We start from the raw sequence: 25578 nt of genomic DNA, 5'->3' as shown, positions 1-25578 counted from the left end.
AGCAGGGGAAGCCCCTGGCCAAGGCTACGCTGTGACCTGCCTCTTGGCCCTGCCACGGTGACACCCGGAGCCTGCTGCACAGGGCCGCAGGGGGGGAGCCCAGCAGGCTGTCCCAGCTGTGCCAGGTGCATGGCCACCAAGGGCAGGGATGGCCTCCAGTCCCTGGGCACAGGGACAGCCTGGAGGCCAGCACTCCAAAGGCCTTCCTGCTGTGTGGCCCTCCACTGTGACACAAAGCCCTGCCACCCTGCTGCCAGTGTCACCACTCAGCAACGCAGCATCACCAAGCCCGACCAGGACATAAAGGGCACCCTCTCACGCCCCACCAACAGCCTGCCAGCCTGTGCTGTCGGGACAAAGCGGCCAGGGGCTGCCCCCCCAGCACAGGAGAGGACCTCTTGGAGTGGCCAGTTGGGTTAATCAGAGGGGCTGAGCGGGGAAGACTCAAGGCTGGATGAGGCTGCTGGAGCTTTTCTGCTGCAGTCCCAGCTCCCAGCAGGGCCACGTTCAAAGCTGCATCTGCTGGATGGAAATCCTGCTTCGTCCCTCCTTTGGGGAACAGAGACAAGCTCCTGGGGAGATGAGAAGCACCACAAACACCTGGAGGTGCCCACAGCCGCCAGGCCTTTTCAGCTGGATAGCAGTGGCGAAGGTTGGCTTGGTGTCATGCCAAGAACATGGGAATGCGTTCTCAGTGCTTCAGGGAGCACTGCAGGGCTCATCGTCCTCATTCCTGCAGAGCCAGCGGCAGTTGCAAAGCCGTTGCAAGGGGTATGAGAGCCAGCACCTTCCCCTAGTGCTTTGGAGCACCCACTGGTGTCCTGCCAGGCACGGGAAGGATTCTCACCCCCAAGGTCGATCCGTCTGGGACTTTCTGCCACTCTTGGAAGTGCCTAAGATGGACCTGGGTTGTAGGAGGGAAGGGGCTGCACAGTGGTGGCATCCCTGGTAGGTGTGACCACCCCATGGGGCCAGGAGGCAGGTCTTGCTCACATGCTCTGGGAACAGCTGATGGCCATCAGGAAGGAATTTTTCCCTCTGGGACACACAGGCCCTGGTCCCTAGGGGTTTTTTACCTTCCTCTACAGCACTGAATCCCTCAGGATCTGCCACTCTTCAGCTCTCCTGGCATCCAGTTAAACTGCTGCTTTGTATTTGATCTATGTTTGTGTCACGCGTGTCCTGGTCTTGGCCCGGGAGCCATGTCCTGCAGCTGTGCTGTCAGCAATGGTGTGTACGCTGTATTGGGTTTACATGGCAATATCTGTGGAGAGGGGGAGGCTGCAGGGGTGGCTTCTGTGAGAAGACAACAGAAGCTTCCCCCATTTCCTATAAAGCCAGTTCCAGATGTCTCCAAGACATACCCCACCACTGGGCAAGGCTGAGCCCATCAGCAACGCTGGTAGTGCCTATGTGATAACATACTTAAGAAGGCGAAAAAACCTTCTACAATAACTATTCAGGTATTGCACTGAGCTTTGAATGCCACTGCACACGAAAACACATTTTCAGCTCTGGGATGTTGAAAAAAATTTTACACGCTGCAGTGAAGTCCTTATGTCAGTGTACAAAACCATGATGATGGTAAAGCTGAAGCAAAAGGAGCAGTCTCCAGCTGTACCTCAAGAGGCCGGCAATAGCCACAATTGCTGCAGGACAAATTCTAGCCTCACCAAACAGCACTAATGAAACAGATAAATAGGGATGGCACAACTGACATATTAACTTTTCAAAAACCCCTTTGAAAAACCCCTCTCAAACATAAAGCACTCATGCTAGCAGGTTTTGGCACCACAATGAAAATGCAGAAATTAACCAACCTTTTTAAACTGCTCAAAGAACCGCAGATAACAGCCGTTATCATCCGTATAACTCAAGCCATCTACAGGCTGCATTCACAACCAGGCATGTTTGCACAACAAATATATTTGTTTAATAAATATGGAAATTAAAACACAACTGGTATTTACTATGCATTTCTTACATGAGCTACCACAGTTCATTTAAAAAAAAATATTTCTATTAAAGCTTGGTTGTGTTCTTCTTAGATTATTTACATAAAAATGTTTAACTCTCCAGAGAGCAGAGCAACATAGAGTGGAGTACCTGCTTCTTCCCTATAGTTATTCAATACCTATCTGTAACATTTTGTCACCATGCTCTCTTTTAAAACCAGTTCAGCTTGCCTGAGAACTGGAGTCTGGTGCTAATTTAGGCAACGGTGACCATCCACCTGGTTCCATTTTAAAACAGAACATCTGTGACAACTTCAGAAGTGATATACAAAAATCTTGTCTGGGGTTCAACCCTACTGCACCTCTAGCTATCCTACAGGACAAAACTTATTAATACTTAAACATCAGCATTAAGACTATCATGCATTTTACATAGGATACTTTCGTTCCAACATGATTTCTTCATTGAGTCATTGGCCAGCAAGGCACTTGCTTCCATCTTACCTGAATTATTCATGAGGCATTCCCCTGTAGAAATTATCAACTTAACTGGAAGAATCACTCAGCAGAACACTCCTGTCATATTTTATTTTTTCCCCTTTATTAAGTTCCAATGTTAATCAAAAGCACTGCATTTTTTCTCCCCAAGAAATAGTGTATGAAGGATTAATTCATGAATGCCTATTACCTGTCACACATCAGAAACCTCAACTTAGACTAAACAGTTGGAAATCCATTGTGCAGATGACACAGTTTGTAAAAATGACTAAATAAATACATATAGGTAGGTATGAACAACATTTTGATATACATAGAATTTGATATAAGTAACTACTTGCCAAACATCTACTTCTAGGAACTAGCAATTCTCTCAAAATAAAGGAACTAGCATAATTGTAACTTTAGATTAACTTATAAAGGGGATTAAAATCAGCTATTGCCATCAAATAGACACATTCATAGAATTAATTCAGGATGAGGTTTTTGTCATGACAGCTGAAGCCATATACAAGATGCAACTATATTTCCATCTTCTATGGTTGCTTCAGCAATTTTGGAGGCAGAACATACTATTTTACAGGCAAAAAATCAAAGCTAACTGTAAAACTTGCAGAAAATTCAATTCAAATCACCAAAATTTAATCCAAAGCTTCACAAAGGTTAAGTTTACACCTCTGCAAAGGTAGCACAGGGCCTTTTTTATTAAATATAAAGATGAAGACTGAGTTAGTTCTCTGAACGATTGCAGCATTCACATTATAGTTTTTCTGACTTGGAAGTCAGATGCAAATTACAGGGTCTAAACTCTACAATTCTGTAACTCAAACCTCTCTCCACAACCAGTCCAATCCCTCCAACAGTTTCTCACACGTTCCTGAATTTTAGTGCTACTTTAAAAAACCAAACAAAACCAGAAACATTCAATTCCTTGTTCCCAAACTTTGTTATCACTTTGAGTTAGGTGTCATTTTCTTATATACACACTGTGAGAAAAACAGTAATTCAGATCAGTTTATGTCTGAGGTAAACAATGCTGCCAGGTAAGTGAATGTTTCTCGATTTTTAAACATGCCTACCTTCCTTTTGATGTAAAGTCCTTAAAAACTTAAGAAGAGGACATATCCTAAAGAAGAAGCTGAATCCATCCATAGATTCACTTTTATAGCAGTAATATACAGTGTTACAAGAATTCTGAGCTATGCAATAGTGATGGTCCTTTCCCTCCACCTTTGATGTGATACATGCCTCTAGAGATAGAAAGAACAGAAGGGCTGTGACTCTTTTTGCATCTTGTGAAAGGCACATAAGCGACGACTTCCCATAACCTGCTCCTAGGCAAGGTGTAAAATCTGGTCCTAAAAAGTTCGCTTTCATATTTTGTCCTTTATCATTGGACAAATACTGACTTTTTTATTTTTTCATTTCAGATAAACCCTTAGTAAACAGTAACTGCAACAGAAATTGACGCTCACACTGTGTTCTCCTTCCTCATACCAAAAACACGTAATGCCCCAACAGTGCCAGAACAGCTCTGCAAAATATCATCCACAACTCCACAGTGACAACAGGGTCAAAAAGCAAACATGACTGCTGTCTGAACAGAGAGACAGGGATGATTTAGTTTTGCAGGCAGAGGTGTAAGTTCAGCCTACACAGCTAAAGAATGTGAAACTCACTGATCACAGGGAGACAGACCAGTGGCGCGAACCCCGGAGGGATGAACTGCTGCTGTACGCCTGGGTGGAGACAGGTAAACAAAGCCAAGCAGAACAAGAATCTCGCAACTGTTTCAAGTTCAGCTGAAGCACCTGTTTTGTCTACTACAAACGCCTGCTCACAGAAAAAGAGAAAGAAAATGTCTTTGAATAAGGCAAGTGCTACAAATCCTAAGTGTTCAGTCTTCTTGGCTCATACCTAATTACCAGCACTACCCATTAACAAATCCGTTATTGAAACCATCCCAAATGAAACAGAATGACCAGTAAGATTTAAGTTCTGCATAACTCCATTACACCCAAACAGAAAAAAAAAAAACCCAGACGCTACTCCATAGACTATCTCTATGAAAAAGAAAATCCACATAACATTTCTAGGGAAAATTATATATCTTTTCATCTAAACTTAGTACTCCCCATAATATTGATGCCACATTTGGCATAAACCAGCACATCTAGCACTGACTCAAAACATCCTATTTAATCCCTGAAAAGAACAGGAAACATGATTTTGTGTAAAGTTAAAATCCCTTAGAGGACTACTTCAGGTATAATGAAGTACTTTAAGTTGATAGTACTTTAAAAAGTATCACTTTTTTTCATTACCTTCTGACAGTAATTATGGAAAAGATTCAAATTATCTCAATTCTGCAAATGTTTAATCACAACCAGTATATGACTTATATCTCAACACATCCACTAAAAAATACTTTTAAAAGCATATAATACCACCACAGCACACCACCCCCCTGAAATTTACTATTGCTTTTATCTGCACACCTGATAAATATATGTATGTATGTATGTATGTACGTATGTATGACCCTTTTGGCAACAAAAGGTAAACAAGGAACTTAAATCACTGTCTTTTTTCATACAAATTTTATTTTACTTTTAAAACCTATTTAAAAGATGCTCATAATTTATAAGAAATACTTCTGCACTTTATAAGCACACCATCTATATTTACATGCAAGTATATATGCACATGATCTGTCTCTATATTATTAATTTGCCAAATATTCTATATTGCTCTGTTCCACTAACATACAGAGCAGTAGATATGACTTAATGTGCTTTAAGTCATTTGTGTATAGTCTTTGATACATGTCTTTATTGAGAGTAAACCCTAGTATTCAAGCCCAAAAGAATCTTTCATATACCAGGTAAAGTCCCAGTTTCAGTTCAGCTGTAAAAGCTAAAATATGTTAACCTGTCCTTAGACACAGTAGGCCACAACATAGCATATGGTCTGTTACAGCTACTGAGGTTTTTAATTATTACTTACATGGGCAGAGAGAACAGTTCAAAGCTACTTCCAACTGAGCATCTGCTGCCTCTTACATCCATGAGAGAAGATGTGCAGTATGCATGGTTCAACTTGATAAGTGGCGTATATACATCAACTTCAGCCATAACTGTGCTGCAAGCATTGCTGCCCTGTAAGTACAGCAATTTTTCTGTTGATTAGTGATAAAAGTACCATCTCACACAGAAAACTAGTTAGCATCTTTTAGGAAATACAAAGTGATCTGAAGAAATATTTAGTAAATCTTAAACTAGTACAACAAAACAGCTGCCCTAGGATTTGCTCCTCAAACAAGTCAAACTGTTAGGACAGTCCTGGTATTAAGCAAACACCAAGCTACAGTGACAAGCATCAAGCTTTATAGCAGCCACACCCTAGCAAAAGAAGCAATTTTACCTAAGTCTTTTACTCAACTTCTTAAAACACTGACCTTTCTCTCCTTCTCACCTCTTTACTTCCCCCATCATCCGTCCCCCACCACAAAAGCAGCAGCTATCAGGACATGAAGTACTGGGGCTTTGGAGGGACTGTGAAAAGAGACACAAGGAACAAGCCTGCTAAGTAACAGTGTATGGAAGTCCCTAGAGTGCAGGTTTTGTACCAGGAGGTACATGAGGAATGGCTGCATGAGAACAGGACCATTTCTTTTTTAAGTTGAGTACAACAGTTAGGGGACAGAAAAAAGTGTGGCGGAGATAGAGGATGTTGAGATCATTACTCCCAAGTACAGCACTGAGCTGGAGATGCAGCGTTTCGGGGATGCTAGAGTGTGGGAAGTTGTGAACAGTCGTGGGGTAGCTAAAGAGGAGCCAGCCGCTACGGCAGAAAGAGGGGAGAGCTCTCCAACTGAAATGCTTGGAAAATTGCCACACAGTTTCATCTTCATGCAGGTTTCAATGGATAACAAAGAAATCTTTTTCTTCATATGGCATAGGAAAAGCCACATCTCTTCACCAACTGAAAGATGTTAAAAAGGCACAAAAAAGGACTAGGCTTACCTCTCTGTGATACCAGCACATGCAAAGACGTTCAGTTCTGTAGAGATTCAGTGGCATATGATCACAGTAAATTAGATCTTCTATTGCTTCGAAGCAGAAACAAATATAATTTATGTGCATTCATGTATGTAGGCATAATAAACACAAGCCTCAGGAGAAAAGCATGAACCATTATCACTTTTAAAGAGTTCAGTTTTTAATTACACTTCAAAACAAGTAGGGAAGTTGTAGAAAAGAATGCTGCATAAGCCAATTTTTATCTAATATATCAGTTGAGAAGAAAAGTCTTGGTCTTAAAATAATTTTTGCCCCCTTTGAAGTCAGTTGAAAAGTTTTCCTTTTATTTCAGGAAAAACTAGTAAAAGAGTAATTTATTGGCAGTACGGTAACATCATCTTCCAGCTGGAATTCCCCCAGGGTTATGAGGCAACAAAATTAAAATCTTGAAGAAAAATAAATGTATGTTTGTTCTGAGCATCTCTTCACTTTGAATTTCACAGCTTTCAAAACAGAAAGTGTGGGAGCTTGTGTTCTTATTCTGAAAGATTTCTAGCTTTCTCTTTCTTGAACTTTGTTTTACAGATTATGAAAATATGGAGACTTAACAACACCCACCTTTGTAAAAATTTTAACATGTTCATGTGTTCAAAAGCCTGCTATTCAGGTCACCAGTTCCCCAAAGCATGACATAGTGGCACATGGAAAGCAGATTCCATTTTGGTAGCAGACTTGCAAGTACGAAGTGGACAAGGACAAAGAACCAAACTTTAGAAGCAAACACATTCCCTCCTTTTAATCAATATCTTGTTAGACTGGTGGGTTTCACTCATTAATCTTTTGGTAAGTGAAAAATGAAACAGATTGACCACTGCAGCAAAAAATACAATTGCAAATTAAACTCACTCTTAATGAAATTGCTTGCAAAGAGTGCTAGTTCATCACGCACAACTTCCATCAGAGACTTTGGACTTTGGAGTACCTGTTTCTTTGAGGTAGCGTGTTTAGAAGTGAATTCTGAAACTAAAAGACGTGAAAACAAATTTTCTAAACTCTTCCTCTTATGTTGTGTATATTTTTAAAGCTATGGAGGTTCCAGCAAAAAAAAAGTAAACAAAAGTGTTCTATTTTGTGTTTAATAGCTTTCAACAAATCTGAACATGTGATTGTTGTGTTGCATCTAAATGATTACTATATTATAGCTGAGATGGGACACACAAAAATCACAAAAAATAAAATGCCTGGAGGTTTGCAATGAACTGTTTTTCGTTTCTTCTGCAACTGCTGCATAGTGATTGATCTAGTATTGTATAACACAGGAAATTAGCAATTAAAGGCTTCCATGCATCCAGCATTAGATCCTACAAATCCTGTTAACCACAGGAGCAAATTAGAACAAGAGGAATCAACAAAACTGAAAAAGTGTTTATTGTAAGCTGTGTGGAATTTGTCCTTTGCTGAAAAACATGAAAACTCTGCACAGATTGCACCCACAATAGTATTTAATGTAGGATTATAACTCAATTAAGACAACTAATTCTCTGATCCTGTAATTCTAAGGCATTTTGCGGATGTCTGTGAATCCCAGGCTGCAATACAGATTTATTTTTGTTCTCCATAATATAAACTCCCATTTTATGAAAAGACACATTTAGTCTTTTGTCTAGGAAAATAACCTTCACAATGCAGTTGAAAGATACACTACTGTTCTAGATATACAACATTAAATGTGAACATCATCCACATATGTAAATATGGCATTAACAATTAACTGATACCCTTGTGTGCTGCTTTTGGCTGTGACAGAGTTAATTTTCTTCACAGTAGCTAGTATGGGTCTACGTTTTGGATTTCTGCTGGAAAAAGTGTTAATGATACAGAGAAGTTTTCATTACTGCTGAGAAGTGCTTGCACACAGAGCCAAGGCCCTTTCTGCTCCTCGTCCCACCCCACCAGAGAGTGGGCTGGGGGGGGACAGAGCCGGGACAGCTGACCCCAACCGACCAAAGGGGTATTCCATACCATAGGGCATCATGCTCAGCATATAAAGCAGGAGAAGAAGGAAGTGGGGGACATTTGGAGTGATGGTGTTTGTCTTCCCAAGTAACTGTTACCTGTGATGGAGCCCGGCTTTCCTGGGGATGGCTGAGCACCTGCCTGCCCATGGGAAGCCATGGATGAATTCCTTGTTTTGCTTTGCTTGTGTGGGCACCTTTTGCTTTACCTATTAAACTGCCTTTATCTCAATCTACAAGTTTTCTCACTTTTCTGATTCTCTCCCCATCCCATCACGGGGGAGCAAGCAATAGGCTGTGTGGGGCTTAGTTGCCAGCCAGGGTTAAACCACAACATCTTGGTTCCTTAAGGAATGCTTCAAGCCTATCCTAGAGCACAGGAGAAACAGATTCCCAGCCCAGCATGAGCCATGCCAACCCCAGAGCTGGAGGCAGCATCACACACAAGGCTGCACACACAAGTTGCACAAGACAGCAACTTCACACTCCAAGCTAGCCTGGAGATCACTGCGATGTGCTTTGCTACAGGAATAAATATGCCCTTTCTCTGTTCCAATGGGAACAAAAGTGCATCTACACCATCATTAATCATATGAGACTGTTTTGCTTCAGATTTGTCAAAACTAATTCAGGTTTGCTGAATTTAACAACACATAACAGGATTTATCAAGACTGAGAGAAAAAGGTTATATAAACTTTGCTAACACAGCCAGACCAATTAAATTGCTAATCCATGCCTAAACAAAAGGTCACTATTGAGCTCAGGGTTAACTAAAACTTCTTAACTGATCTCTGACCTAATTTTGACCTCTCTTGTTAATTGCAGAAATGCTTTCAGTTAATATATTGGTTAGCTGTCTTCACACCCCCTACTTCTGTAGTTTCTTGCCTTGCAGCTCATAAATTAAAGACAAAATATCTCTTTTCCTAGGACTAATTAGTACCCAATTAGCTCCATGTTGTTACCTAGAGTGGAACCGATAGTAAAGACAAACATTAAGTATTTCGATCTGTTTCATGAAGGAGGCATTTATGAACGTGAAAAAAGGAACATCAAAACCTTTATTTTATTTTTTCCCTCCAGATCATAAAATCACAAAGGTTCTAAAAATATCCAACTCTTCTGCTTCTAGCAATTCCCATTAGAAAGAGGTACAGTTATATCAGTTAGAAGAGAACTAATTAAAAAACACATGAAATATAATGGATGTGCAATCATGTTAGTAGGTTGTATCCAGACATAATAATTTGTCATTGCATAATAGTTCTTACAGAGCTGTTTACACTGGGATTGCTTAATTCCTTTAGAATCATAACCACTGCATGTCAGGGTGTGGGTATGACATATCCATACCCATAAAATGTCACCTTCTGCGGAAGATGACATCTGAGTTACAATTCCAAAAATCATTTATCTACATTCACTTTTGTTTTTTTAAGTCAGAAGTGTTCAGGTTCTGGTAAAAACATATGTGGGTTTAATTTAAAAATTAAGTCTAAGAGACAAATTAAACCCAACTGCATTGTAAAATGCATATAAATTTATGAAAAGGAATTCTAATAATGTAAGAAATAAAAATATCAAAATTACAAAGGACTATCCAAATAACTTGCCTTATGTTCATCTGAACTAAGAAATACAAGGAACTACAGTTTGAAAATCTACTATAATTAGATACTGAAGTTAAAATGCTCAGCAGAAATTCAATATGCTTCTAAATGCTGAAGCCTTACCATTCTATCACATTCATATTCCTTGTCTTTTCGTACTGATAAAAGCTTTTCCAAAGTAAATTTATCCAGTCAGATTGAGGATCATACTTGTCACCCAAGAGATAATGTAACTCTAAATTATGCTGTTTTCTTCTTCTTTTCTATAGGAAAAGAGAATGATCTTTTATCATCTGAACAAAGGCACCTGGCCTACTGTAAAAGTGAAAAAGCTTGTCCATTACTGTTTGCCACGTTGGTAGATAAACTCCTGGCTATGAAGGACCTAAAAATTGTTTTATTACAGTACAGTCAACCATTTGGATCAAATCCAGATTCATATTCATTTGCTAGCTGCAAATAAATCGTACTGTACTGTCAGTACAGCTTTTCTATATTTTAACATTATTCACCAAAAGCTCCATTCTTCTGAGTTTACGCTTATTCTTTGGCATTGGCTTGTCATATAAGCCGTTCTTGAGAAGATGCTCCTTGCTGTGATGGATCTGGGCACCATGCTGAAGCTGGAAAGAGCATAAGGCTTGAAGTGGACGGAGTATAGTCTGCAGAGAGATGAAGAGGGGGGGGGAGACAAAATCACCAACCTTTTAGTAAGCTGTTTTAGACACAAAAATCATTCCAGGTTCTGTATTCACAGCTACTTAAAAATTCTGATAAAATATAATTTGGATGATAAATGCTAATAAAATATAACTTTTGGATACACAGAGAACGCAGCTGAGTAAGAGATGTACTAAAAAGAAGCCACATAGCAAACATACATCCACCCACCCCCTGTCATTCCTTACTCCTTCCTTGGACCCACTTGATCCCAACTTCAGCCCCGGCTATATTACTGTAAGTTATGGCTTTAACTTGACCTTAGCAATGGACTACAATCAACTACTGTGGCTCAGCCAACAAGCTGTAATAAAATAAGTAACAATAACTAAGCTGTTTGTGCTTGCACCAAGATACCTTGAGGCTGAGTTTTGGAAAGAGGAGGCACTCGTGATCAGTGCAGGTGGGCTGCTACCCTGGAGGCTGGACTATATCCCTGCTTCTGCCCAGCGATATTATGTAGGACTAATGAAGCCACACAAACTAAATTTATCACAAGTGGTTCCTAATTGTAGGTTCTTCATTTTCTGGTTGCCTGACTCATTATTGTGGGGCCACACGCACAGAAGTGTAACGCAATCACAAATGCAACTGCAGTGAGCAGGAGCTGAGTTTCTACTGAGAATGTGACTCTTCCAAGCACAGGAAAATAAGTGACTTATACTGGGCATCAAACTAAGTGCCCATTTTTAACTTCCATTGCTCTCAACTTCAATTCACCATCTTCTATGCTGGGAATAGTGCTCACTTAATTCAGAGAGCATATAAAAAAAGTGCATGAATGCTTATGAAGCTCTTGGCTATTGCAGCTTTCACAGAAGCATCTTTGAGAAACTGGTAATTTTGTCTTTGAAAAGTAGGGTGGGCCAATTCTGAGTGGAAGAGATGAAACAGAATACAGGACTGGGAATTGTAGACACTAACAAAACATTCACCCTGGACTTGAGTAAGACAGAAGTCCTAATGAAGGAAAAATATGCCAGCATTGTCCTAGCACACCAAAGGAAAAAGTAAATACACAAAAACCACTTTAGTTTCAGTATTTCTAATTTTTCATAGGTTTAACTTCTACAGTAAATCATTACCTTCTTTTAACATACAAGCATACGATAGCTGCACTGTCATAAAAAGATACACAGGTTTCTAGAAAAGATGTTACACAGACTTCCGATTTCTAAGCCATGTTTTCTTGTGTGGCCACACACTTTGTCCCAGTCTCATTCTAAATGCAATTGATTTAATGTTGAGGCGACACTCCAGTGTCACAGAGGCAGACATGAGGGTGGCATATTCTACACTATGCCAACTACAGAGGCAACTTTTGACCTGGGAAACTTTTTTAGTAGGTGGAGGTCAAGTATCAAAATTTCATTATCTGATGGAGAAGGATATGAGCAACCCAGGATGGACACTAGAATGTAGTGAATACATGGATGAGCTTTACATCTCTTCACAGACTCTTCTGTACTACCTTGCGGGTACACAATCAGATTGCAGACCTGGGTCTACAGTGCAAAACTACTCATAGGTCTTTTTCAAAAGGCTTATTAAATTGATATTACTAATGTCAGCAACAAAAGATTAAGAAGGACATTAACTTAATAGCCTGTTCCATCACAGACTAGTGGGATCACAATTGCAAGGAAAAGGCTAATGTCCAATTAGTATTCTTTGACCTGGGATAAACTTAAACTCAAGAACTGTTAAGTCCCAAATTCCTCTGATGACACCTAAGAGTTGTGAGCTGGCTGGCAGGAAGACATAAACACACTGGGTTGCATTCCACAGCTCCAGGACTGTGCGAGATCAGTGGGACAGGCTTACAAAAGAATTCTATCTTCAAGCAAGCTGTAAGGGCGTATTCAGATCATCTCTGCCATCTAGTTTTTGCAGAAAACAACTTACTACTTTCCATGCAGTAATACACTTCACTGCCTGTCTCAAACTGGATTAGCATTTGGGTTTTTGAGAGTCAAAGATCACCTTGCTATGCTTTGACTTCAGAGGATCATTTAAAAATACTGATCTATTAAAAAAGATAATGGTTATTTGACTCCAGTAAATAATCCGAGACCAACACAGGCTAAAAAGAAAATTAATCCTTCCTGACTGCTAACTAAATGAAACTCTTTAGAGTTTAGCACCAGTTATTCTCAATGTCATTTGCCAGCCCAGTGATTTTAAATTCAGGTCTTAACTGAAGAAGTTAACCACAAATTAAAGAGTATTTAAATACTTTAATATCCTATTTAAGAGAGATATAAACTTTACTGATACTGATCTCCAAATTATCTTAAGTTTCTCACATTTTGGAAATACTTTTTCTTTTTAACAATTTGTATCCAAAGGTATTTTACAAATTCCAAAGAGCCTCAGATGATAGTACCTGAAGTAATACTGTTCCCCAGTATTAGAATATGAAGAGACTGGTGAAAATGTCTAAACGTTTCTATGACAATTTAATTCTCAACTGAGGTAAATAAACATTTTAAGGTGTATATACACATACACCACCTTCTAACATCTATTATAGCATGTATGATTTAAAATTAATAAACACTCCTGATTTTAAGTTGCTTCAGGTTTTATTTATTTTCCGTTAGGAAAAAACACAAGAAAGTCAATGGCACAAAGCCTTTGAGACCTAGCACAAAAACTCCCTTCCAAACACTGCCTGGCACATTATTCAGTCCCAATGAATGACTACTCAACCAATCAATCATCATGTTTTCTGCCTTCATTAAAATTAGATATCAGTGTCATTATAGGCTACAATCTCTGCCAAGTTTACTAATATCTTCCTTTGCTACAAAATACTAATTGTACTTTCAAGTGAGTACAACTTTGGTAACATAAGAGTGCAACATGTAAATTCCATACATTACAGCAACTGAACAGTTAATAACAGTTAACAGTTAATTACCGTTGTTTAACATAGTACATAAAACAAAGTAGTTTTCAACATATTATAGTTAAGAAATACTCAAAAACAACTGTTTAAAAAAGTCAATCTAGCATGTTACCTTCGTACAATTTAGTTTATTAAACAAGCCTGGTACACAGTCTATGTTTTGAAGTTTTTCAACAAGAAATGTCAAGTGAACTCAGAAAAACATCACAGGAAGAGGTAACTGTAACAATACACCTCTGCACTATTTGCCCTGCAATATACGCAGTAGTACTTCTGTTTGTTATGGGCTAAAACCCCAACTGTCATCTCTATAGGTTTTTACTTTGTATTGTGGCATTTGTTTTTATAAGGCACATGTATTTAGTGCCTTATAAACCAACTTTTTTTAAAAAAGTAATGTACAGGTGAAGAGAATGTGAGTCGCTCATCATATTTAGAATTACAGAAGCAGTGTGCAAGAAAGTAGTACAGATGACAGAACATGATGGAAAAGAAGAATGAGGTAGAAAGAAAGAAGGAACTGGAGGACATTAGGACTGCTGAGTTAAAAATGAGTAAATGGTACAAGAAAGAAACAATGAAAAGAAAAGACAAATAGAAAAAATAGGGAAGAAGAAAAGGGAGATTTAGTAATAAAACAGAAAAAAATGTCACATCGAGACAAATGAACCCGAATATTGCACAGTGAAAACTTGTAAAAGTGGGAGTGCCTGTGCAAAGCACTAGACAAATAAAGAAGAAGGGGAAAACAGAAAGAAAAGGAAAAGAGAGGAATTTAGATGGCTGGGAAGGTAGCAGTTGTCTTCCATAACCAATCTGTTACTCCATACAGAAATGGGCTACCACAGTAAAATTGGTCTGTAAGATAAGTAGTCTGCACTCAGCCTTGATGGACATCGCAGCAGCAAATACAATCTGCTACAGAACATGACCTGACCTAACTGGTACTTTAAAAATCATCAAAGCAATATTTTTAGCCCTGAATGTTGTCCAGGTTTATCTTCAGACAACCCTCTGAGGCAAAAGAGCCAATCTAATTCCATTAGGGGATAGAACAGAAAATACCATACTAGAATTTAACATATTGAAAAGAGGAATAGCCAAACAACCATTCAAGACCTTTGTATCTAACAAGTTCCCTCAGCAATCTGGCACCAATGTTGAATAAAGAACAGGAAAACTATAGAGACTTTTGGAACACAAGAAAGTGTCACACCAGTCTGAACATACTTGAGTTAATAAACATCTGAAGAAAACTAGTTTCTGTTGGTATGTTCTTGGTTTAGTTCACTGGGCAACAAAACCATCAAAATGTTAAGATTTTGACTGTCAAATGTGACATTGATAGCTAACTACCTTCACTGCCCCTCTATTATTTATAAAAGAAAAATTACGTACCTCTTGTATAATCGTATTTTTTTCCATGATAGTAAGAGCAACAGCTGCACATTCAAGTGTAGACAGACAGGTGTTTGTTGGCTGTGTACGAATTACATATTGACTTGAAATGTTGGTTTTTAACTGCACCTGAAAAACAGCAGGAACTACTAAAATAAACAGATCAGTATAGCAAACAAGATACTTCTTCCCTACACTAAGCAAAACACAGCCCCTTCCCCTCTGTGAACAGTTGCTTTTCTTTCCTTTTTGCTGTTGTGTCTCCCAGCAGCCAATGACCTCATGCTGTTAAGTATAATATCGTAATACCCATAAGTCAGCACCAGAGACAAAAACTTCTCATTTGTTACTGTACACGTAATGAAAATAGAATTGTTTGTTAAAGAAAGACTGAGTGAAATATTAGAAACTGATTTCAATTACCATGGAAATCTTGCAACAGAAATGCAATTTTTCACTTATGCTTGTTTTATTGCACACACTAAACACACAATGATCCTGTACAGTGTCCAATTACTGTATAGCCACTGACACTGTTTACCTTGGTTAAATATTATTTGTCAAGTTCTGAATGAAAGACTTTTAGAAACTTCATTTATTCAAATAATGTACTAGGTAACTGATTAGAACAATTTGTTTACCTGAACCATGTCTGAAAGTGATTTATTGGCTCTGCCTCAAGTGACAATCACTTTGCACTATCTCACAAGTTAAAGGTTTTTAAGAAAAAATGATGTAATTCAACACTACACTGTTTATTTTCAGATCTAAAAGCTTTTACTGAGTTTATAAACAGCAGTTGAAACATTATAGAATTTACATTATTGGACTTTGTGTGAAAATTCAGGTATTATTCCTTATTCCTAAAATTTCCATCTCCACATACGTTTAAAGCATAATTTGCTAAACAAGTTAATAATTTAGCAAAATTGCCACTATTCTTAATCAAAAATTATCAGTTCCTTTCAAAAAAAAAAAAAAAAACCAACCAAACAACCAAACCTGTAGTACAGTAAAAAAAACCCTAAGGACTCTTTACAAAAAAGCAAGTCAATCTTCTTTTTTTTTAATTTCATCCCAACAACTGTCTTATTTTTCCTTATTCTCAAAAAAAAAAAATGAATGACTGCTCCCCATGGCCATCATAATATTCCTCCCATTTTGTTTGCCAGAGGTTTTATCTTCCCTCTTCACTTCACTCATGTTTACTTTTATTTGTAATGCTTCATTTTCCTTCATCTGTTTTACATGCAATCACGCACTCTTAAAAAAGTTCTAAGTATCTCCTTTATAAAAGGGAAAATCCAATCTGCTGAAGAAACATGAATGAATAAGATTGAATTCCAATGCTTTATCTGACCCTAACGTAACGGGAATTTAAAATAAATAAATAAAAAAGAAGGCAACCAGAGAAGAGGAAAGCCATTCTGGAAAGGACAAGTAAGTTAGCTATAAAAGCTCAATACACTCAAAACATAGGAGAAGACAGAAAAATGTACCTTTGTGACAGAAGGTCCCAACCTGTTTATCAAAGGAAAATTATTATATTTTTCTTAATGCTAGTCTTGTTATTGGGTGGGCTTGAAGAACCAAAACATCACATTTCAGAATGTTTTAAAAGTTTCTAGCAATGATTGTTTTAGATAGTTTGGAGAGACCACTTTCTACAGCCAAAGTATACATATTTGGGTTGAGAAATTGAGAAGATGGATGCATGTTAGTTATGTAAAGAATACAGCATACTAACATTATGATCTTTGCATTATATAAAAACACATTTGTATTATTTTCATAACTGTAATAATGGAGGTGTCATTTTAATTAAATAATTTTAATATCACATCTTCCATTTTGCCCCTCTGACTGAAGAGTGACGTTTTTGCTATTTTAAGGTTGCTTATCATAATAATCACCTGGAATGCACTGTATTTTTAATCAGGTTATACTATTACCAGCTGTTAATTAAACTAAAAATGCACCACTGGTCTCAAAGCACATACAAAAGTATCTTTCCTGAACATACTATTCTTAGATTTTTAAAAGTCATGGTTACAGGTGATGATATACAGTTATTTCCTGCAAAGTCAATGGCCATGTCCACTTAAAACTAATTTTCATTTTCTGCAGCTATTCAGCATAATTCTGCAAATGAATTGGCACAATGCATGACAAACTACTCAATGAATGCCTATTACTTACTATAAAATTTAACCTGCTATTTTACATTTAAAACCAAGATAGTTAAACAGTTGATTATTTCATGTCTGCAAACACAGGGTCTTTAGCCTCCAGCTCTGTACTGAGTGTCAAAAGAAAAGAATTTATATCTAGCACCCTATCACCAGATTATGCTTGCTATTACACCATACTGGAAGCCTATCATACAATCTTTAATTCCAGTCATACCACAGAATTTTCATGTACTGTATGAAATATGTTAACAGTTACTTGGATATTCAACAGCAAATTCAGTCCACATGCTGGGGAACAGATCCAGAGCAGACTAATGAATTAAGCTATTGGATACATCCTAGCCTTTATCAACTACCTTCTTCAATTTGGTATTGAAGAATCAAAAGAGAATAAAATCATTTAGGAAAGAAAATGTAAAATTTGGACATCAGTGTATGTAATGAAATGCAAAGGAAAATTAAACCAAAATCTAAAATTTTCATTTGTTGTTCTTCAAGGTTTGCTTTGTTTTGATGCTCCCTTACTGGGACCACATATGAATCTCCATCATGACAGAGATGTAGGCCTGTTATTTCAAGTATACAGAGATCTATGCTAGAGGGAGTTTTTAGTCCCTACTTAGAAACTCCTAGATAGGTGTTTAAAACCCTGATAAACTCAGTCCATTGCTTCTCCAGCATGTATCCTGAGCAGCAGAGCAAGCATATATCCACACTTTTCCTCAACAGCTGACAGCCACGTTCTTCATAGAGTCTCTCTACAGAGGTTGAAACCATCTCACAGACTACCTGCAGGCACCCTGACTTCCCACTCGGACATGGACAACAGGCCTTCACTTTTTTTGATGTTTTTTGGTTGGTTTTTTTGTTGTCGTTGTTGTTGTGTAGGAACTGGGAATAGTTCTCTGTTGGTTTCAATACTTCATTTCTTGGGTGTCATGCTGGAAAACTTTTAAGATCATCAGCATTCCACAGAAAGGAAAACTACTCGTGACTGCAAGACAGCTTCTACAGAAGAAAAGCCGCCTGCACTCTGCGTTACACTGTGGAGCCAGAAAGTCTGTAAGTGCAGCTCTCAAACAGCTGTCAATGTACAACAGGATAACTTCCCACTTCTAAAAACCACAGCAGCAACCACATTTCTTCTCTCTTGGGAAGAGTAAGAGAGGATGGAAACAAGTGGTCCCCATCCATTTTTCTGAAAAACTACATATTCACTGGGATGATATGAAAATACCACAGCCAGGCAGCACAGTGATGGAGATGTGGGGATGAACACCTGAGCAGGACACCTCCCTGCTACAGTTTGTCTCTTAGGCTTTTTTTCAACAAACATGCATTTTACCCTACTCTGTACTCCAGGGCAGCACAGTATCTAAATAAATGATCCTTAGACACCTGAAATACAGTCAATGTAGCCTCTGTCTGTCACAAATCAGACAGACTCACCAGGTGACTGACTGTCTATCAGAAAGTAGGTACAGTCACTGAATGAATAAAACACACAAGGAGGTGCTCTACCAAGTCAGAGCATAAACTGAATGGTAAGACAAAGCCAAAACACAATAGAAACCAAAACAAATGAATGTAATTAATACATACTTCAGAAATGGGATTAATATCTTCTTGAAAAAAATGCCTAGATAGATATACGAAATATTTCCTATTGTCAAGCATGACTGGGTAGGACAACTTATCTCATGCCAACAGGTCTAAAACTTGTCTTGCTTTTTGTAGAGTTAATAGTTTCAGGTGGGGCATTGCAACAGCCTCATCAGAGCTTCTGCACTACTTAGTTGTATTAATTCTAATATCTGTCACCTGCATATCTTAAATCCAGCTGATTAAGCTTAATTTAAAGTTATGGAGAAGTTCCTCCACAGGTAATGAAAACAAAATCTGATCGTCTACCCCTCACTTTACACTTCAAAAACTCAGAATGAGTATACATAAATGTCCTATCTAAGCACGCTTCAAAATAACAACCATGATATTTTATAACCAACTCTCCATAAATTGACAAAGACACTACAATACAAAAATTCTCCTTTTTTTCTGTCAAAGTAATTTACAAATCATATGCACACTTTGAAACAATTTCACTTTGTGACAAAATAGTTGAAAAAACAGCTGCCTATTTAACACCACTCACCAAAATAAACAATAGCATTAGACAGAAGATGGAAACTATCTCAACCAATTCAACTAAAGAGAGGAATGTAGATAAGCTGAATGCAATTACTCACTGGAATTTAGCCAAGACACCGAAATCAGCGTATGTATTCTCTGAGTGCCAAGAAGTTTGGGTGCTTACTTAACCAAGCCAACAGAGGCATGAAGGAACACACACAATCAAGTTTCATGTCTACCTGTAACTCAAGACCCAACATTTCCAAAAGCCCAAACCTCATCAGTTCTCACAAACTCTTACATTAACTTCATAGACACTGGCTTCTCTGCCAACATACCACTCTCTTAGCATTTACAAAGGATATGAATCACAGCAAAAATAGTGACCCTTCAGTACTTCTCAGGGCTGCTTTCTTCTTCCAGGGCCCTCTTTGGAGATGCCCTAGGCATATGACGATCCAGCTGATTCTGTTCAGCTGTTCAGAACTGATGGAAGCAGAAGTTATCTTGATGGGGTCAAAGATCTCCTATTTGAAATTTTTACAATTTTAAACCATTAAAGACAGGCAACTGATTTCTGCTTTAATTTAAATATTAGGACTGGCGCTCTTGCAGAAAGCTCTATCTTCAGTCCTCTCCTTAATGACAATATCCTTATCTTTTCACCTTCTCTATGCCAATTTCTTCATCATTACTCTTACTAGCTTTACTCTCCAAAGAGAAGCCAGCATTATGCAAAATTACTTTTGGAAAATAGTGCATCCCCAAGAACACAGAAAGGCTATACAGTTAGTATATCTATCTCACAGGACACGCTCAACAATCCTTGGTTTTGTCTGTCCTGTTTTCCGCAACTAGACTACAGGCACCTCAAAACAGCCAGAGGAACAAATCCTTCTGTGGCTTCTATGAAAAACCTATACTTATTTTAAGATCCTGTCCTCTTTCACTTATGTTGACAATGCCCTTATAAAATGTGAATTCCTGTTTGGGAATTAATTTGCTCAAATCTCAGAGAAAGAAGTAAACAAGCACCATCCATCGTGCTGCTTAACACAAGTAGTAGCTGTTGTTTGTATGTACTGTTACTTTAATAAATATCTTCCAGAAAAAATATCATAAGCCCTTTTCTTTTAAAGGAACTCAAAAGGCACAGAAAAACCCCAGAAAGACTACAACCATATCCTGCCATCTCACCCATTATTCTAGAAGCTAAGAAAAAATTGCTTTTAAGGTGCCAAAGAAGAGCACTGTCTGTGCTACTGCACAAATAATCCAGACAGAAAAGGGAGTCAGGCATGGGAAAGATCCTTCACTCAGTATCCAGTTGGCACACACACCTTTTACCTTATGTCAAAACAAACTACGTTTATCTCTTACAGAAATGTCATGCAGTAATATAAAATTACCTTTGTGACAGAGAAGATAGTCTGAATAAATTTAGTCTCAGCATGCTACTGAAATTTAGATTAAGAATATAAATAAGTTATTTTGTTCAAAATCTTGCCTTTAATTTAAAGTGACATCTTAAGAGCACTCTGTTTCTAAATACTGGAGGGAGTAACTGCCACGCAACTGTCACATATGGGCAGCCTGAAAAAGTACATAGATGCCACAAAAACCTCTGCCCCTTTGCATGTCTTTTGATTGAATATTTAGGCATATCCATGACATTCTGGTGTATGTTCCATGTAAAATGGTGAAAGAAGTCGTAGGTTATACTGTGACTTTCAGGTAAACTTAAATTTGTTCAATTTCTATGAAGTGACGAGATACTTTGCACATTGTCTTCAAAAACTTCCGATAAACCCCAAAATCCTTCTCTTTGGGTATCCCAGAAACCCTTCCTCTCAGGCTATTTATGGCAACAGGTTAGAGTCCAGAGTTATCACTACAACAAGCCTCAGGATACCTCACTGCTGCTGCGATGGGAACTGTGGCAAATATGTAATATTCTGGCTTTGCAAAAGAAGCATAATGGTTTCTGCTGAATAGTGCCTCTCTGTAGGTCCTACCTACTTATGTTCCTTTCTGCCTGTGCAGAAGAATCTGAATTCAGAGTTGGAATTCAGATTAGTTCTTTCACAGGTCAAAAATGGAAGCCTTCTCACACCCTTAAAAAACACACTTGTGTAGATGCAGTGCCCCAGATTTCTTTCTTCAAATATGTCATTAGTGTATGAAAAGATATTAAATGTTTATACACTTTCAAGAATGCCCTTTCTTTGCTTCTGGAACCAAAACAATTTAAGAACCAGATTTTATTGCTGTGGGGTATTACATGCTGAAGATAAAATAGTCCAGAAGAAGTCAGTAAAGCTACTGACTGAATGACTTAATATTCATCATCTGAACATAATCCCACATGATGTCCCTTTGTTCCAGGACTATGTCTTCCAAGACACCTCTTCTAAAAAAATCACCTCTGTAGTTCATTATGGCTCTTTCTTGTTAGTGTATAAACAAGTTCAAAAGAAAAGTATCCTGTAATTTGATATATAGAAAAATAGTTGAGAATGCCACAAGTACATTCTGGGAAAAAATATTTTTTAGTGTTTCACAATATTCTGTCCTTCCTATTAAAGTATCTTTTTAATGAGGATAACTCAGATTGTACAGAGTATTTCTCTACTGTGTTCCTCGCTTTCAGTTTTAGACAGAGTTGATTGATAGGAAGAAAAATAAAATTGCAAAAGGAATGTCTCCTTCACAGACAGAGATTCTTACAGCACATTCCTACAGAAAATTTTTGAGGAAAAAGAAGAAAAGTGAAATGAAGAAGAAATTTGGCAAAAAAGTGCCCACAAGTATATGCACTCTCGCCACCCCACTTCTGCCAGACTTTAAGGTTTTAGGGTGTTCCTACACTGTTTTAGCTGAATTTGTACAATAGAGATTCTTTCCCAAGAGCTCAGCAAGGAAGCAATGATCAAAAAAATGAAATTCTGCCTTTAAAAAGTAAATCAGAATAAAGGCAAAGCTTTTTATCATCATACAAAATAACATTACATTTATAACGTGTAAAAAATTGTGGTAAATGAACTATGGCAGAAAAAACCACCGTAAACAAAAAAATTACCGACAGTATCATTTATCTGTGGAAGACAAGCTTCTCACATAGCAAGCTTCCCACTTTGTAATTTAGCTTGTGCAAAGACTGGAGAATTTGATACATAAACATGAAACTTCCATTCATTAAATGCTTGAAAGAATTGCAAGCTAAATATCTACTAAAGTTTAAAAATAGTCACTAAAATAAATACCTCACTTTTCTAAATATATCTGCAATCTAATCTGTATGTCTGTATTGATCATCTTTACACATGATGCTGCATGAAGCTGAGGTAAGATTCAGGTGACAAAGCATAATTTTTCTTTGCAGGAGAAGCTGGTAATTCAAAATACTTAGTACCATGTATGCAGATTTGAGAAAGTCCAACAACTCCTTAGGCTACTATCTCTCTCTTTAATGCACGATGAAATCAGACACCTACACAAAAACATGGAACAGTTTGCGGTGGCTTCCTTAGCACTTCATTTGTTTTACAAAACTGTTTACAGCAGGCCCTTCTTCTGCCTGTGCAATCATTTCTGAAGTGGTTTTACCAAGAATCTGTCACTACAGTTTTTGTAAGAACTCGATTTTTTAGCATCTTCTCAAAGATGCTAAGAGAATTCAACCATTTAGCACTTGTCACATCTTGCAAAGTCAAACAAAATTATCTCCCCTTTAGATTGTCAAATAGGATAGCAGAGCACCTGCAAACCTTGGTAGTCTGTAAGTATCACCAAGGTAAATAATGTTTTTGAAAGTTATGTCAGATGCTTATGCACTTCTGCATACTTTGAACCCCTAATGCTACATACAGTAGGGAAGGGATAAAATTACAGAATCACAGTGTTTCAAACAGTTTCCAATGATGCTTGTCATCACTTACACCATGCATGAAAAAAGCGTAGTATGAAGTAAGTGCCCAAATAAGTTTGGAAAATAAACATATGTCTGACTGAGAACCTTTTTGCAGAGAAGAAAACAGGATATTCTGGCCTACACCTAATAAATAAGATGGAAACAGTAACTAAATATATATTAAAAAAAGAAGTAATCTCTTCAGTATTGCTACTCTGCAGAAAGCAAGTACATAACTTGGTAAGTAACATGAACTTTCACATTAATGAAAATCTTCATCAGTAGAAGTTATCTAAAACAGCATTTTCTATGGGGTCAAGACCAGGCTGCTGGCAGTGACAGGTAAGTATCAGCCTCCAGTGCTGGAAGGGGATTGAAGAGAGTTTGTAGGCACACCTCCTGCTTCCCTGGAAGACAAGACATTGGACTTGGTGTCAGGAAATAACCCAGGCTCGCTAAATCACAGCACAACTTCACGCAAGCCACCTTCCTTCTCTGAGCTCCACCGTCTCTGTCTGTACGATGACATTTACCCAATGCTGTAAAGCACTTTGAAGGCTTAGGGAAGGGATGATGGAGAAACTGGAGACAAATCAGGAACAGTGTTATTACTGCAGATAAGAAGAAGAGCTTCTTCCTTGTGACACTTTTGTGTGATATATTTCTAAAAAAACTATGGATATGGCAAGAAGAAAAAAAGCACACAAGAAGTATGCCAATCTTTCTTACATAAATGGATAAAATAAAATCAAGGTTCCTTTCACTGTTTGCCCTGTGTTTCTTGTATGAACATTCACAAGCACAAGAAGCACTACAAAAACCCCCAGGCCTTACTACCCTTAAAGAAAGCAGACCAGTATGGTCTTCAGTTAAAATAGATAACTGAAATAAAGTCCAAGTCCAGACAAGCTGTAGTTCTAATCTAAAAGGAGTGGTTCAGGTATCTGTAGAAGAAAGCAGCCTGGGGCTGACCCAAATGGCTTACATACAATTAGGAGCTAACAGACAGCGAAATTGTAAGGAAAGGAAAGTCCTCACAGCTAAGGCGTAACAGAAGATAGGACTGACCTAGTAATATCTGGACTACATATTTTGCACAGTAATTGCAATACCATCTGGTTATGGTTTTGGGTTCTGCAACTGCATTTTGCTATGTAAAAACAATTATATTTAAGTGCAAGCTGTACAGGGCATGCCTGGCACTTCATAAAATGACTATGCATTTTTAGTTAATTTCCATGCATTGTAATTTTTGTATTTAGAGAAAGAAAAATCCAGAAATTATTTCTGGTAGTGTCTGTCTTGCTCTGCTCACATTTAAAAAATGAATGTCAGGCAACAGATCAATATTTTATGCAGCACTATTCTTTGAATAATTAATACAACAGGAAAGTGCTGCAAGTAAATTCAGTCAGTGAGTAGAGTACAGATCTAGAGAATGGGGTCATGAAATGAAGGAAGAAAATTTAATTACGTGTATTGTCACAGCCATTTAAGTTTAATTACCTGCAAATAACAGAAAATTGAAAAGGAAAATTAAATACCTCAGTATTAGCATCAATGCAATGACATTGTTCTTTAAAACCACCACATTACTTTTGCTTTCTCTGATATTTTTTTTTATTTCTTATTATATACGGATAGTAGTAAGCACTTCCTTGGACAGGGAAAAAGCAGTGGAAGAAGCTCCTGAGAAGAACTTTGGTAGTGGCACAAGGGAACATGTAAAGACAGACTAAGAGAAGGAAAATCCTTCAGTTGATCTAGATATTTGAAAGCAAGCTCAATCAAAACTAAAAACATGGCTAGTTGCCTTTTTACAAAGTGTTCATATCCTGTAAGAAATTCAGCACAGGTATGATGGTACAAAACCTGCAATTGTTCCTGAAGTGTTCTAGCAGCAGGATATTCAGGTATCTGGCAAACACTTTGACAATAACTATGAAATAAATGACAAAGAAAAAAACTTAAAAGCAAAGTTTCTGCCCGAGAGTGAAAACAGCATGTACTTCCGACATCTGGCAAGTTACCTGAGACCTTTCAGTCACAAAGAAAATGTCACTGTATTGAGAGGTAATAGACATATACTTATGACCTGAAAAATGTCAAAGTGGACCGATGTCATTCAAATTAACCTAAATGTCAGAAGGACAGACTTCTGTTGATTGTTCAGCATCATATCTCAACCATGCATGAAGTCTTGACCCAAAGTAATT

General features: G+C 37.9%; 1 protein-coding gene across 1 annotated transcript in view; it reads right to left on the bottom strand.

Moving 5' to 3' along the window:
• Nucleotides 1-9534: 9534 nt before the first annotated feature.
• DTWD2 (DTW domain containing 2) overlaps nt 9535-25578 on the bottom strand; it is a 98840-nt gene continuing 82796 nt past the window's right edge. Inside the window, exons 5-6 of the mRNA XM_055699492.1 lie at nt 15131-15259; nt 9535-10763 (exon numbers count right to left, since the gene is read on the bottom strand). Coding sequence (XP_055555467.1) covers nt 10593-10763; nt 15131-15259 — 300 coding nt within the window. The 3' untranslated portion in view covers nt 9535-10592. The remainder of the gene's footprint in view (nt 10764-15130; nt 15260-25578) is intronic.

Source organism: Falco cherrug, chromosome Z (genome assembly GCF_023634085.1).
Source record: "Falco cherrug isolate bFalChe1 chromosome Z, bFalChe1.pri, whole genome shotgun sequence".
Taxonomy (NCBI): domain Eukaryota; kingdom Metazoa; phylum Chordata; class Aves; order Falconiformes; family Falconidae; genus Falco; species Falco cherrug.
The sequence above is the reverse complement of the archived record's forward strand: the minus strand, read 5'-3'. Positions and strand labels throughout refer to the sequence as shown.